General features: G+C 42.2%; 1 protein-coding gene and 1 long non-coding RNA gene across 3 annotated transcripts in view; one reads left to right on the top strand and one right to left on the bottom strand.

The window, feature by feature from the left end:
* Window positions 1-285, top strand: part of LOC117041105 (myosin-3) — a 33,126-nt gene extending 32,841 nt beyond the window's left edge. For both annotated transcript variants that reach the window (XM_033139483.1, XM_033139482.1), the window contains one exon: window positions 127-285. In XM_033139483.1, coding sequence (XP_032995374.1) covers window positions 127-150 — 24 coding nt within the window. In that variant the 3' untranslated portion in view covers window positions 151-285. The remainder of the gene's footprint in view (window positions 1-126) is intronic.
* The window catches only part of LOC117041110, a 57,162-nt gene extending 44,637 nt beyond the window's left edge, over window positions 1-12,525 (bottom strand). The window contains exons 1-2 of the long non-coding RNA XR_004425932.1: window positions 12,345-12,525; window positions 11,744-11,849 (exon numbers count right to left, since the gene is read on the bottom strand). This is a non-coding gene — a long non-coding RNA (uncharacterized LOC117041110). The remainder of the gene's footprint in view (window positions 1-11,743; window positions 11,850-12,344) is intronic.
* Between the last annotated feature and the right edge of the window lie 4,273 nt (window positions 12,526-16,798).

Genomic DNA, 16,798 nt, shown 5'->3' with positions numbered 1-16,798 from the left:
GGTTTTTCAGCAATGCTGATGGTGTGAGCCCTGCTTCCCATTTCTCAAGAAGATAGTGGCTGAAACGGCACATTGTTCTCCTTATATTTTAACAAGAACTGAGTTTGTTTGTTTTGTTTATGGCAGGTAATCATAGAAAGTGAAGAGTAAATCTACTGCAGGACAGAAGAAGCTTGGAATGTATGCAAAATGCATACATGTCCCCATGATGTTGCTTGAATTTGTAGTAATCCTGTGATCTTTCCTCAATAGCCCTAATAGAAAATAAATTTTGCTTTGCTTAAAGACTTGGTGAGTTTTGTTCTTTGTGTTGTAATCTGCAGACATAATAAAAAGTGAAAGTGGTTGCAACACTGATACCTCAGGAGTTGCTTTGTAGATGCTACTTGCTATATTTCTTCTTTACCTAAGAGGCAGCAGCTAGCCACTGTCTATGAGGACACATCTGGATTATGTCCCTATGGTGTTTGCTTGCTAGCCAATGATACCAGTACATGGCTGTGATGGGTGAGGTTTCTTATCTTGCTTCTTACCTATATTCTGGCCAAACAGCCGAAGGCTACAATTTCAGCCAAGAGACAGCTAGAGGTTTTTATGCACATGCCTCTCCCTTCATATAAGCAAGAGACTCCACCTCACAGTTCAAGGACACTTCCAGACAGGCAAAAGTGAATGAAGGAGGGTGAGTTGTGTTGCCTGGGGGAAGGGAGTTTCAAGGGCCAGATAGAGAAGCATGGAAGAACTGCATTTGGGGCCCCGGTCCTGAGAATCCCCATCCCTTCCTTCAACATATCACAACTGTTCATTGAAGTGTGACTTCTGGTGGCTGGAAAAGGAAATTGCCAAATGCAGTGTTTGCACACAAGGGCATGGACAATCTGTAGACTGTCAGTATTTTGCAAGAGGGGTTCAAGTGCATACTGGAACTATAGGATTGCATTATCATTATTTGTATTAGTCACTTTTTTACAAAAAAGAATGACACTCAAAGCAATTTACACCCCCCCCCAAAAAAAAACATTAATAGCAAGGATAAAAAACAGGGATAAATCAACCTGAAATGCACAAGTAATATATTGTTGCTCACTTATCCAGGGTTCAGTTTCCTTGGAATGAGGGACAGTAGAGACTGTGGTGCATTTATAATATATGGTTTATTTACACACATATATAACCTGAGCGCTACTAACATGAGTTTGGCCAAACTGCGAGTGGCAGTGAAGGATAAGCGTGCCTGGCATGCTCTGGTCCATGGGGTCACGAAGAGTCGGACACAACTGAACGACTGAACAACAGCAAATAACCTGAGCATTAACACCCCAAAAGGGTCTTGCTTCTCCCATAGCCACAGCCTTGTGAACCACCCTGGGATCTTCGGATGAAGGGCAATATTCAAATTTAATAAATAACAACAATAAGAGAAATCAAGCATGGCTCAATCTCTTCCAGTTACCCAACTTGCCACTTCCAATGTCTAGCTTCTTGCTCACATAACTCAACTCCCAACTTTTTGTCTTTCTAACTAACAGCTAATTGAGGGAGGCCTACCCATTTTCAGTCTGGCACAATGCCAGTTCCTTTGTTATCTTAATAGCCCATACTTAGAGGGCCATTATCTCACCAGGAAGCTAGCCTGGCTATTCCAGCAATCAAATCTGTGATGGATCCAGGAATTAGAAGGGGGCTCAGGCATACAGCTTATCCCTTGCAAACTCATAACAATATATAAAAAAGCAAGTAAGTGAAGCAAGGCAGCACAGCAGAAAACAATCCTGCCTACATAAAAACTTAACATGCATACAGCTTCACAGCTAGCCCCAGAAAAGGCAGGCCCATGCCATGCCGTCAACACCTCTGAGAAACAGCTCCTTCAGGTGAGATCAGATTCTTTTTTAAAAAATAGTATGCCCTCAACTTAATATTGAAATTCACTGGCTTCTATATAGTTCAATTACTCAGAAGAAAATACTTTTCTCTAGTGAACAGATGGGAGGTCAAATGTGAATGACTGTCCTCTAGCAACAGCTACAGGCCACATAAAATGTTTTGCAAAAGTTCCCCAACTAGTCATATTGAGAGAAAGCTTTACTGTTTCTAAGGCAGAGGCTACTGACAACAGTGTGTTAAATTATGAATATACTAGGAACTAAACTTCCTTCTGTCAAGCTTCCTTACAGCAGTTCAGTTCTTAGTGGTGTGGGAAATCCATGAAGTAGGGCTCCCTCTTCCCAAAGAGGCCATTCTTGTGTCACTTCCATTGCAGCCATAAAGTATGGTGCCCATATAAGCAGTACTCCATATCACTATCTCCCACCATGAGTCCCCACATCCTGTCCCCCAGCATAAGGCTGCCCAGAATGTGGAATGAGGGCGTGAAGATTCATAATACGTTTGTCACTATCTAGGCAGTTGGCATGTCACAAGTTTCTAACTCCCCAAACCCCATTCTGGTGCTCCCAACCCTTTTGTTAGCAAAGCTGAAGATAGGACACAGAGCTCAACTCCTCTCTACATCTGTCTATGGCGTTGCATCTTCGTAAATCATTAAAAGAGTCCTCCTCACTGATGGCTGAACTGTGATAATATGAGAAGAAAACAATATCACTCTTAAGGTGGAGCCTCAATGCAGCTTGGAATCTCTGCACAAATATATGCTAGGAAACAAAAGTCTGAGAGTGAAGGCTGACACACTTGACAGGGTCCAGATGCCATCTCACTTAGGAAGGACATGTGCTTCTTCCAAAAGTCTAACTATAGACAGTCTTAGAAGATTCTTGCTGTGGTTACATGCTCTCTTAATAAACATGCAAGGCATTCCACAGGGGCTAGATTGCCCACAGTATTCTGTTAAAAAGGACCATGATGTCATGGAAGGATTGACAGCTGTAGAAGATTTTAAAATGGTGGACCCTATTCATATTCCAGCAGGTTTATTGCTACTTGCACCAATTGAAATTAGGGGTTATTTCAGATGCCACAATTTCCCACCAGAGTTTATTTATTGTGTTTTTCAGCCTATTGTAGTCTGCCTGTAAACAGCGTACAGTATTTGCAATAAATGTGAAACAATCATTCAGTCTGATGTGGGTAGGCATTATTGTCCTAATTTATGGTTTCTTGATACTGTGCAATAAAAAGCAATATTGAGGAGAACAGAATAAAAAATATGGATTAGGAATAAAGTTGACAATACTTTTCTGACTGGGATCATTTGCCATTAATAACTGTATAATAAGGCGAATTTCCGGAGGTGAAGTTTTCCCAGCATGCAGACACAGTAATGGTTCATTTGCTGAATTCCTGCCTGTCATGCAGCTGTAAAAAAGCAATGTAGCTTTGCCAGAAAAAAGGTGCCAACTAATTAGGAACAACTTTGGTTGTGTTGTTCATACAATGTCAGATAGTCAAAACAAACCGCAGTGGACACCAGTAGGATTGTACTGAAATATATCCACAACATAGATATGCTTGTTTTGCAGTACATGAGAGAATATTACTTTATAATGAGAGAGAAAGCAAAGGCGTGTTCTAGATGCAGTATTGCCGTGGTCAAATAAGACAGTTATTTATATTGTGCAAAGGAATGTATAGGATTCATTCTGAGTATTTCTATGCCCATGTTGCTCCTCATTATTCAGCTTCTAAATACGAAATGCACCTTGTATTAATATGTATTACTGGATGTTTTCTTCCTAAAACTGGGCAACGGCTGCAGGATATATTACAAATCCCAGCAAAGTTGGCATGGAGACAGATATCTGTATGCTCAGAACTATTTTGATTGAGGCTCTTGAGAGACAGAAGACTGGATAAGTCAAGTGTGAAATGAGTTACTGTCTTCCATAGCCTCTATCATTTACCATCTGTTTCTTGCTGTTTCTGTACTAATCATATTCAAAACAGAACAGCTTTAAAATTCACGAACTGCACCCTGAACTAGGCTTGGAAACAAACTGAAAACCAATGAAGTTGTTCCAAGATATGTATCATATGTTTACAATAGCCTATGCTTTTGAATTATGGTGCTGGAGGAGACTCTTGAGAGTCCCATGGACTGCAAGAAGATCAAACCTATCCATTCTCAAGGAAATCGGCCCTGAGTGCTCACTAGAAGGACAGATCCTGAAGTTGAGGCTCCAGTACTTTGGCCACCTCATGAGAAGAGAAGACTCCCTAGAAAAGACCCTGATGTTGGGAAAGATCACAAGGAGAAGGGGACGACAGAGGATGAGATGGTTGGACAGTGTTCTCGAAGCTACTAACATGAGTTTGGCCAAACTGCGGGAGGCAGTGAAGGATAGGCGTGCCTGGTGTGCTCTGGTCCATGGGGTCACGAAGAGTCGGACACGACTGAACAACTGAACAACAACAATGGTTGATAACTTATAGGCAGACATGTTTTAAAGCTATTTCAGGTTTCTGGATCATCTTGAGGGACAGCCATGCATGCAGCACATTGCAGTAAATCAATCTAGAAATCACTAAGGCAGAAATGAGGGTACTGTAGCTAGTTACCATAGGAATGGGATGTAGCTCAATAGAGCACATGCTCTGCACGTTAAAGGTTCCCTAGGCCTAGACTCAATCTCTCATATCTCTAGGTTGTATTGGGGGGTAGGGGGTGGGGAATCCCATGTGGATTGCTGTTGCCAGTCAGTGTAGACAAAACTGAGTTTAACAGATCAAGGGTTTGACTTGGATGACTCCAGATTGCATTTCACAGGAGGGTTTCAAATGCATATCATAAATTTAAGTTTGTATAATTAAAGTGCTCTGCCACGCTAGCATAACAAATATACTTTTTTAAAAAGCCCTGAACTTTTTGCACTTATTCTGCCTCCTTCCCATAGCTATCTTTTATTCTTATAGCTTACTTAATAGATTCTGCTTTTGCCCCACTTGTTGTTTGAGTTGTTTATCTGCTGAGACTTTTTAGCAGTGTGACAGTTAAGTTTTCCCCATCTTTGCAGCTTCATGTGTGGATAGTGTGATTACATAGATAAGTCACCAGATGGCACTGGAGTTAGTTGTATCTTGGCTGTGAGGAACTTCCTTGTCCTGTTTTTGTTGGCGAGACAATAAACTTAAGAGTCTAGTTTCATGACTCTTTGAGCCAGTAGCCTCCAACTATTTCAGACCTTTCACCCAAATGTGCATTTGGGGACCACTTTATTATTATTATTTTTACTACCTATTTGTATGATGGTAGTGCCACTGTTGCGACCCAACTTAGGAAAAGCCCTTCTGGCAACAAAATGTACTCCCTGCCACCACTCCACCACCACCTTTTCCCCCAAACCACCCTCAAAAATCCCACAGAAGACATATAGGCAGGCCTACGTTTAGCTGCTACAACCACCAAACTGTCAGAGTCCCCTTCAAAGAGAACAGGAGAGGATTATTTCCCAGCTCATCAGAATGAAAGAAAGGACCCATCAGACTTCTTGAATGGCTCTGCAGAGCAATACAAAACCTGTGACCCTACCTCCAGTTAGGATGTACTTTTTGATTAATAGTTCACCTTCCAGTTTCTTTGGGCTCTTGTTTTTCCCAATGAAAGCTCAGACTCTAGAGCCCCAATTACACCATGAATAAATGGCCTTGTGGGGGCATCCCTTTCCTAAAGTTCTCTACTCCATGATGCTTGATGGTTCTTCCAAGCATTTAATTGAAATATTCACACATGGAAATATGGCAGCAAGTGAGTCATTCCTAGTATGTGTGTACAGCATAAGTGCCAGGGAACACATATAATATCACATTGATCTAAAACATGCTGTTCCTAAGCAAGAAAACGCACACATGCTTAATACAAGATACCATAAATTCTACTTGAATTCTTAATAAACAAACAACAACAACAACAACCCAGGAAAACTGAAGATCAAAGCACTGCCTTCAAGTTTGAATTTCGCTTTATCTCATATTACTATCCCCTGCATTATGGCTGTGTTTTGCTGACAATGGAAAGGCGGTAGCAGTGCCACTACCAGAAGTGAGACCAGGCACACTGCTATTTATCTTCCTTCCATACTACATTCAAATGGTCAGAAATCACTCCACACACACACACTCCACAAATGTCCTGTAAATGCAATGCCCCTCAAAAGCTCTGCACATTATTCAGATTACTAAAAGGAGGTTCCTTTGCCAGATACCTTGATACATTGGGAGAACAGCACAAGGCAGGGTTGGGGGGGGGATGACGGTGACTGACAATTTTTTTGTGCAAGCAAAGAAAAAGGGTTTTCACAGTTATAATAACCACAAAGTTTACTTCTTAATGCCAGTTATGTCCACAACAAAAATCAGAGCAAATGAAAGTCCATAGAATACACAAAGGCAAAAAGGGCATCTTGTTATATTCTGTGTAAGGGGGGGATTTTCCTCCCTCTTACCAGTAGAGGGACACAGAGTCCCTTGAGACACATTAGCCTGTTACTGACACTCTCTTTGGCAACCTGCCATTTTACCCACACACACTGAACTTGTGCCAAGTATCCCAGCTCCTGCACTGTAAGCAAAAACAAACCAACAAAAACACTCTTGGGGACGGGATAGAAACGCGTTCCATCCTTAATGATTTGATACATAAACCTTATGCAAAGATACTCATATTGCAGAATTCTAAATGAGAGGGTTGCATTGCCAAGGCGCTTGAAGCCATATAGCAGGATCACTTCAAATGTCACTAATGTGCACTTTAATCCAACACATTTCAGAGTAGCTTCACATGTGAGCCTCCTTCCAATATCAGATACGTGTTATTTAATTCTTTCATGACAACTGCAAACCATTATCATCCTTTTTATGTTTATTTCACAGCCGTCTCTAAGCGATTATGCACGTGAAGTGATATTCTCATCATCACAGCGGTTTGCGGTGACTGTGGGGCAGGGGGTGGGTAGGAAGTCCAGTCCTTGCCGACTCTTGGACATTTCAGCCTATGATAAGATATCACTTGCCATAGATGCATCTTTGAGGAAACAAAGAGCGCTGAAGAGGTAATCTGACTGCTTCAGTAAATGCCCTTTGTGATGAAGGGAAAGGATAGTATATTTATATATCTATTTCTAAAATGCATATCGTTCAATAAAACAATATTAATAAATATCAGCATAATTACCGGTAATATTAATGTAATTGCATTAAATACAAGAAGAGTATCATAGTCATAATGTGCTAACAGCACTGTCTAGATGTAACTATCAGGGTAGGTTTAAAAAACCCTTTGTGTGTGAGTTTCACAACAGACAGAACATGTAGTTGAGAAGCAATACATCCAAAGCACACATCTCAAGAATCCTGGGAATTGTGGTTTGTTAAGGATGCTGGAAACTATAGCTCTGCACTTGGTAAACTACAGTTCCCAGGATTCTTTATGGTGGGAAATGTACTTTAAATGCATGGTGTCTACACTGCCGCTGAAAACAACTTCGCAAGAAACTGAAGTCTAGGATGACCTTGATGAGAAGTAATACGTGATATCTTAAACCCATCTCCACCTTGCCAATTCCCTCCACTCTCCTTCAACTCTCTCTTTCCCACCACCTTACTGCCACTGCACGCTCCCTTCAGCTCGCCCCTCCGCTACTTCATATTTTGTACTTCAAGTGCCTCTGCCTTCCCCTCCAAACACAAACCCCAAACATGGTTCGTTACAAAAAGTGAATCCTTTCAACCAAAGGAGTTTGAGTTAGTGCAAGCTGAACTGCTGTCAGCACGGTCTAACACATTCTGATGTCACTGGGTAGCATTTGTGGAAGGAAACTGGGAAAGTTCAAAATGCTCAATAGCAGTTGAATGGAAATAGCCCAGTTTGCATGTAGTGCTAGACTTCGTGCAAACAAGCAAGTGTCCAGGTTTCTGGATAGAATATCACGGCTGTTTTGCTCTTCCTCTGGTCCTGCTGCTGCTATGCTGCTATGAGCTAAGCCATGGTTTGACTTAGTTTTATGTATGAACCCAGGCTTGTAATTTATTCCGCCCCCACAACAAACCACGAATGTCACAGAACAAACCATGGCTATAGCTTGTAGTTTGTCTGTAATAAAATAATTATTCAGATGGAACACTAATCCAAACCATGACTTCTCTCACAACAGTGCAGTAGTGGCAAGACAGGAGGTGCAATCTTTTCCCTGTGAGCCAGCATGTTTGTTCATGGTATGGCTTGGTGTTATATGTGAATCAGGTCACTATGAGAGTATGTTGAATCATTCAGGCAGGCAGTTCAACATAGGCAAATTCAAACCTGGAAATGACACATTTATTCTTTTCAGGGTCAGGTAGAGATGCAATTGTTTATTTATTAACCAAATTTGTATACCACTTAATTGTAAATAAAACCTCTAAGCAATTTACAAAGAATCCAATCTTCAGAAGCTTATTGGCAATTCAGACTGTCTCCACCGTCAGCAGAGACGATGGAGAGATATCCTCTACATATCTTCTTGGGGTCAGTGATTTATGTGAGGTGAAGTGGCTAGATTGGAACCTGGGATCTAATTCCAACTCAGCTGTGAAACTCACGAAGTGATATTGGGACAGCTGCTATCTCTCCTAGTCTAATCTACTTCCTAGGGTTAGTCTGATCTCAAAGCAAAATAAAGTGAGAGCCATGTACATTGCCCTGAGCTCTTAAGAGGAAGGGCAGGATACAAAAGGAATAAATAATTACCGAGTGAATTACCCTCAATTTGCTGCTATGAATGCTCCTTCGGTACAAAAGTGAAAATGGCTTAATTAGCTAAACAGCAGTGATACTCATAAAATTTTAGGAAACATGCTTTGAGCTAAAGAAATCTCCTCAACTCTGAATCATGTTACAGCAGCCATCTGGGATGCTGCTGCGGTTGGTATATGATCTTCAGAGCTCCCCTGAGAATGTTAATCTCCTTAGCTCCTTGGCATGTGATTCTGTTTGAGGCTTTCTTTCTGATTATTTCAGATTGGGGGGGGGGGACCCAAGCATTTCCTTCATATTGTAAATAATATTTCTACATGAAAGTCACTCAGGGCTGAATAGTGGGTAGTCTCAGATGGTTGTGCTTATGAGTGGAAGAGCTTGCAAATGGATTATCAGGTTCAAATGAAACATTAACAAGGGCAGGATGGAAAACAGATTTCATTGCCATACATGGAGGACAGGAGTCGCTCGGCATTGACACCCTATTTCGGTACTCAAGTCTGTCCACCAGCTGGTAAGTGCTGATGCAAAGGTAACTGATCTCAGGAAAAACATGGGTCCCTAATGTCCATAAAGGAACATTACTGGGTGAAGGTTTAAAAATAGAGGCAATCAATGTGATGCACCCAAGGCTGTCCTGAGAGCAGCTCTACTCTTGTAACAGTGCTGACAGAAAAGAGTGACATGGGTTCCAGTTTTCCATGCAAGAAGTGTGCCTGTTAAGATTACTTTATGACGGAGTGAGTGGATATTCCTTACACTTGAGCAGCAAGTTGCTGACCAGCAATAAACCCTACAGATTAAAAATGGGTGATGTGGAATACCTTACTGTTTAACTTTTATCACCTTTGTTAGGGAGGCAAGCCACCTATTTTTGACGGCTGTAGCCTTTAAACAAAAAGTACAGTAGGCAACACACAGCAGCACTGGAGGCTGGGCCATTAGGGGGAAGGAGGAACTGCTCCACCAACCTAAGGGCTCATCCATACTTTCTTTGCTCTGCATTTCTAGACACAGGTCCATGCTTCAAAACTTCCTTTCTTATTCTTCTTTGCCTCAGCGATTTCCCCACAAAAACCTACACTTTCCCTGCAAAAGCCTACTCTTTACCACCAAATTGGAGCAAATGACAATTCACAGAAACCCTGAATTGCTGTTTGTTCTGATTCAACGTTAAAGAGCGGATTTTCCTGGAGAAAGCAGCAGAGTGGGGAAAGCAGTTGGATATGGACTGGGGAAATGCAGACCTGTACCTAAAAAGCTTGGGACAAAAGGTAAGAGTGAATGAGCCCTCAATCTGGTATCATTCAGCCTCTATCTTCCTGCCTTCCTACTTACACCAAGTCCAAGGAGTAGCACTGCCCATCAGCTTCCTCAGTGTCAGTGTTGCCCTCGTAGAATTCAGCAGGGAGCAGGTTGGGGACAAATCTAGAATTGGCTCAGGCTCCAAATACTGTTGGACTTCCAACCTTCTGCCCTACAAGTCCCAATGGGCATCAGCCACAACCGCACTGCAGTGTTCCCTTCCAGCTTCTCGCTATGGAACCAGATTTCTTCAAACTACTACAAGGCCAATAACAAAATAGTAAGATCAATTACTTAGCCACTTCTTCTGGTTTTGTGATGTAATATTATGTATAAAACACATGCGGTATAAATGGGTGATAAAAGACATGGTAAAAAATAAAGATAAGAGGGTAGGAAATAATATAGGGCACAAATTATGTATAATTGCAAGCAGGAGAAAGGGAAGGAAGAACAACTGCAATATAAATGTGATTAAGAAGATCAAAGTGCTTTGGGTTTTTGTGCACAAAGGGCAGGCCAACCAGGAGCAGCTGTAGTATTTAATTCAATAGCGGACATGATCTCTCCTGCAAGAAAAATACCAACCAGTTCAAAGAACTCAAGGGAAATAAAGAGCAGATGATGGAAAGAGAGATCTAGGTCCCAGAAACCTGCATTTGACTGGCATGGCAATGTAAGATATACACCTGTCAACTTGTTCAAGATTAAGTCCTCACAATCAACTGAAATTAAGGAAGGAGGTGTTTAGTCAGATTATCAGAAGAGAGCTAAGAGGTCTTTACTGTTTCAATGAGAAGCAACAGCAATGTGCTCAAGAACTGGTTGCCGCAGCACCACACTGTGCGGGGACAGATTTTATGCATGCAGTGGTCAAGAAGTGGGCAGAACTCATCAATGCTGATGTTGGCTCAGCATTGCTGAGCCTCTGTAGAGATGTTTGGCAGCCTGCACCACCATCAATAAACTATGCCACTGGCATATGCAAACCATTAGAGGCTTCTAGGCAAGAACCTCCTAGATGAAGAAACAGTCTGAAACTGTGTAGTCAGTGCTTGCTTAAAGCAGGGGTGGCACTTGGACTAATTTCATGCAGGTGAATGGGAAGAAATGGGTGGCAGAGAGAGAGGGGTGGGAGAGAAAGAAAGAGACAAAAGGAGCTACCCCATCCATTTATGGCTCAGGCCCATGCATCCTCCGATGGATTGACTCTCAGAACGTGCACTTCCCAGGAGAAAAAAAGGTTCTCCACCCCTAGCTCAAAGTTTAGAAACAGGGGCAGCTGTGTGCAGCTTCTTATGGTCTATAGGGTGGTCTGTCCACATGCTTCTGCAATATATCATCTTCTGCATACCCTGTATGCATCTTTTCTTCTCATCTCCATCAATTCCTATACATTATTATTCCCTTTAAACTATCATTGAAAGATGCCCACCCATGAACCCTTGGTTTGGACATTTCTGACTGAATATTTTCTCACAAATAAAGTGTAAGAAATATTTTATTAATGAGCTGAATCCAGAGACAATGTTTAAGAGCCAAGTCAATCTACCTAGATCATGAAATGTATATGATTTCCCTGTGTGCGGAACAGCAGAGATGAAAAACGTCCGATGGCAGTTTTTAGATCACACAGTCTTGCTGTTATTGCACTCCTGTTCTACTTTTTGCTGTGCTTCTGCCTTAAGCCCCTTTCTCCGCTCCCCCTGCCCCCCAGCACGAACTTCTCAGCCTTGTCATATTACTCACCAGCTGTGTAACAGGAACCCTTCAGCTGTTTTGATGTATGAGGCGTGAGCATGTCTGAGCCTCATCCTGTCCTTTTGAGACCCTGTGTCCAAATACCTGGTGCTGGCTAGAGAGACAGGAGAAGTTTATTAACCCTCCCAGCTATGGTGAATTATTTGAAGTCGCTCCTGCTATATTTCCATTTCCCTAATGTTACCTCTGTCTTCATCAGGATGATGTTTTTTGTCTCTCTCATTCTGCGACAGATGTTACTCTCACATGTATCGGTGCCTGGTTCAAAATCCCAAACCCAGTGAAATGGTACACACATCATCTGCTGTGCCTGTGCCCATGCCCACTGTTACACGAGTGTGCCCAAGTGGTCAACAGTTAACACTCATGGTTAACCAGCAATTTGTTAAAGAACAAAGCTTAGAACATCACAGTGTTTCCTGATTAAATCAGTTTGATGCTTTCAGTCCTACTTTTCTTGTAACAGTTATAGTTGTTAGAGGAGACCTCCTCGAGGATGCCCCAATTAAGCACCACAACATCCCGGCAAAAGGAATATGAAAAGTCCTTTAAAAAAAATTATTTTAAGCAGAGAAAAATCTAGCCTTACCATCTTCATGGTGCAGAGCCTGGAAGAATCCTAACAGAAGTGTGTAGAGAGGAGACATTCAGCTTGGGCGCAGGATGGCTCCAGTACTTTTTTGTTTTGTTTTTGTTTACCCAGCGCCAAGATTCCTGAGCATTCTCTGATTACAGGAGAGCGGCTGAAGTCCAAGGATGCTGTTGGAAAAAGATGATCCCTTGAGGCATTTCTGCTAATACTGAAAACACGGTTGAGCACGACTCTATAAAGCCGCAAATCCCGCAGGGAATGTTTTTAGAAACACATTAATGCCTCGGCTAAATCGGAGGCAGGCCAAAGCCTTAGTCAAAATTTCAGAGCAGTATCACAAGGAATAGGAGGCACTCAAATGCCATAATTCTACCTTTTTTGTGTGTGAGAGAGAGATACCTCAACATGGGAATTGAACACAGCAAACTAGGCTCCTCTTTCCTTTATTGTACTGCCATCCCTTCCCTCTCAGTCCTGAGGTAGAAATATGGCATGTGCTTATTCAGTGACCATAGAACTAGACTCTTAAAGGTATAGCGTTGTATTCAGTGCTTTTGGGGTGGTGGTACAAGACATCTTTTTTTGCTGCCCAAGGCAGCCATTATGGGTGCTGACAGCCATTATGGGTGCTGCCACCCATGTTACTTTTATCAAGATACAAGCACCAGCACCTCATTTATTTTTTACCAGAAAAAGCACTGGTTGTAGTCAACTAAGTTTTACTCAGAGTAGAACTGTTGAAATTAATAGTTCTAACTTAGTTATGTTCATTAATATTGCTGATTCTACTCTTGAGTAAAATATAGTTGAACACCACCCATTTTCTTTGGGATTTCCACCTGGCAACTCCGCTTCTTTTTATTTCCCTGCACCCAATTTACTCCCACTTCCCACATTTTTTTATTTCAGCTGATCTGATGATGTAAAAAGAAATTTGCTCCTAATTTCAAAGCAGTTAGGACCTCACCTTTTCAACTGTTAAATGAAGTGAATGGAGGAGTTTTTATTTGTCCACATACTTTCTGATTAAATTATGCATTGCTTATTTCTTTGAAGAATTTTGGTTCACACTCTTTAGCCGAGCAAGTCTTCCAGGGCAGCTTCCAGGTCACTACAGATGAGAGAGGCCCTGCCCTCAGGCTGGCAATCTAAAAAAAAGCCCCATGAGATTGAGAGAGAGAGGTGGAAATAAGCAAACTCAAGCACAAGTTCTTAATTACAAGTCCTTTTAATGACCAGCTGGGGTAGAAAAGTTCAAGGAGAGGAGGAGCCAAACATGGCTGGCTTTTCAGCTGTGTCATTGGAATGGCTGCCGTCAAATGACGAGGAAGGAAGGAGCCAGGGTTTACAGCAAATCTGATGATGGCCTTGAATCACTTTTCTTCCTTCCTCTATTACAGCCTGATGTAATGGCTGCTGCCAGGTGACAGTACAGAGAGAGGGAGGAGTCTAGATTCTCAGCACAGTTTTTGGTGACCCTGCATCTCTTCTTTTCCAGTGTTGCAAAATCACATCCAGAACAGAAGTATGCTACATAAGATGGTTTACAATTTGAATTTGGATACTTATGCCCAGGGGTAATATTCACCTTGACTTCTTAGGTAGCCTCCAAACTGTGGATGACATTTAATGGTGGAAGGTTTATTGGGGTGTGGGGAGGGACTAGCTGTGGAATACATGACATAGCTGGATCTGAGTTTGCAGCTCAAGCATAGGAAGCATGTCAGTTTTCAAAATGAACTTTTAAAAATCTCTTTTTAGTCTTTTTAAACTATGTGTTGGTTGGGGTGTATCTACCAGATGATTACCTCAATCAGCGCTTTTTTGTCACATTGTGCCTTTCTGTTGTATGATTTTTAAAATATAGTTACAGAAAATCAGTTTTGGGCAGAAAAGCAGCGTTTGACAAAATCTGTAAATGGTTCCAAATAAAGTATGTGTTAACAAGTGTTATTTCTGAATTCTTTCAAATTGCATGTATCACATAGGACAAAATTCAAATTGTAATACAATAAAATACAATATCTAAGAAATAAATATATCTTAGCACAACACATTATAATTTCATATAAGACCAAATCCCCAAAAGCCTCTACTGGAGGGCAGGCCCACCATAACTGTAAATAGGTTCCTATTTAACTGCATTGTTTTCAGCTTCCTCTCACCCTTGAGCTTTGAGACCAAAACTACAGTGGTGCCCCGCTAGACGAATGCCTCGCTAGACGAAAAACTCGCTAGACGAAAGGCATTCGCTAGCGGAAGGCTGCCCCACAAGACGAAAATGTCAATGGGGCTGCCTCGCAAGACGGAAAAAAAATTTTTTGCGCGAAAACCTCCGTGCTGCATTGCCGCTTCGCTAGACGAAAAATTCGCTGTACGAAGACACTCGTAGAACGAATTATTTTCATCTAGCGGGGCACCACTGTAATTTATTTTTAAGTAGCACAAGTAAAGGTCTGCTTAAATGATCCATTATCCTGAGCTGGAAAACCCACCAACTCATTCCAACTTATTATTTATAGAGGAACATAATAAGTTGCCTTAGTTAGGGGCAGCAGCGGAGGAAGCCTTTTGGCTGCCCGGGGCGGCAGCGCAGAGGCACCCCACTGGGGGTGGGGGTGTCGTGACATCACGACATCGGACAGACTGTGCATGCGCGGAAATGCCGTGCATGCCCAGTCCATCCGGGCCGGCGCTGCTGCTCCCGCGGCGACTGGGTGAGCTGCTGAGCAAGCAGCAGGTCATAGCGTTGCCCCAGCCGTCTGTAAAGCTGTACGGACAGGCGCCAAGCGGTGGGGCTCGGTTTGGGGAGGGGCCGCTGAGTGTCACCCCCCTCCCCTGGAACACGGGGTGTCCCATCCCCTACGCCCTGCCCTTCCTATGCCACTGGTCAGGGGTGTACTGAGCAGAAAAGCAAGTGAAAGAATATGAACAACTCCTGGAAAGAGCAGGAACTTTTTCACTCCTGAGTGAGCAGACATGGTTAGGATTGTACAGTTGCTCATTTTTCTTTCATGAGAAGTCTCTAAGCAGCAACTAGATGTGCCAGGCAGCCATTGTAAATATGGATGGGAATTTGGATGAAGAATAGTGGATCAATTTTGCTTCCTTACCCAAAGTTTTCAATTTCACACATATTTGGAATTCTAAATTTATTAATTTGGAGCCAGTGGTGAATGTGTTGGGTGTAAGATTAGGCAGATGGTAGTTTGAGTCCCCACTTAGTCACTAGGTGGCCTTGCGCCAGTCACTATTTCTTAGGGTAAAGATAAAATGGAGAAAAGAACCATGTATGCTACACTGAGCTCCTTCGATAAAGGATGTAATATTACTAATTGGGTTAGAAATAGGCTTTAACCCCTTAATCTAAAACACATTCAAAGCTTGGGTACCAAAAGCTTGAGTTTAAAAAAGAATTCAAATTTTAAAATGTGATAATAGTGAAGGTTTAATATTTTTGTCATTAGAAACGCTAAATTCCTAGATAACGCTGCTTCAGTGTGTTTCTGTTTCAGAATTTAAAAATGTAAAGCACCACCGGTAGCAAACTGAGGAGAAAACTGCAAACCTGGTCCTGAAGTCAGATACGCCCCTAAACATTACATGGATCTGCTTTGTCCACAACGGGAAAGAGATGACAAACAGTTGCAGTGGAGCTTAGTGGACAGGATGAATGCCTCCAGCCTGCACTGCCTGTACCCACATTGTAGAGAAAACAATCTGGATACTTTGTATTACGCTGGAAGCCAAACACTGGAGTGCGAAACGTCCTTGTTATGCGAATAACTCCCTCTTTAATAGATAGCGAGGCATTACAAAAATCCTCAAACAATCCCAATGGCCTTATGTCTGGATTAGGCCTTCTCCATGTGTGTAGAATCTATTCCAAAAGGAATGCCTTTGGCTGATTCACAACACAAACATAGCCAGAGAATGCATGGCCTGTGATCCTTGTCAGCCTTACAACAATGAGCAGACAAAGGCAAACACGACGTGCTAATTGAAAGCAACACTTCATGCATTTATAGGTCAGGCTATCTACCAACTGCTAAAATGTCTCACAGAGCAGCTTGCCCATTTCCGTGGGAATATTTTCAGAGATTCTGAACACATGCCCCCTCTTCTTGTAGCATTGAAAGTTTGCATAACTTTGTACTTGTGGCCTTCTAATGTACATCACAATATAAGCTCTATGAGTGTGTGTGTGTGTTTTGGGGGGTGTAATCAGTGGGGCCTGTATAGAACACACAAAAATAAAAAGCAGTCAAAAGAAGACACAGATTTGGATGAAATTTGCATATCCTGATCTATATGTATGGGCAGCAACCATTTGGCATGGGGGTTCCATTCCTGGCCCCCATGTGCATCAATGGAGCATGCATAAGCCCACTCTGCCCCATTCTGCTCTGCTACACCCCCAATCCACCCCCTGTTCTGCCCATCTCTGTCCA

This window comes from Lacerta agilis, chromosome 2 (assembly GCF_009819535.1).
Source record: "Lacerta agilis isolate rLacAgi1 chromosome 2, rLacAgi1.pri, whole genome shotgun sequence".
NCBI lineage: Eukaryota > Metazoa > Chordata > Lepidosauria > Squamata > Lacertidae > Lacerta > Lacerta agilis.
The sequence above is the reverse complement of the archived record's forward strand: the minus strand, read 5'-3'. Positions and strand labels throughout refer to the sequence as shown.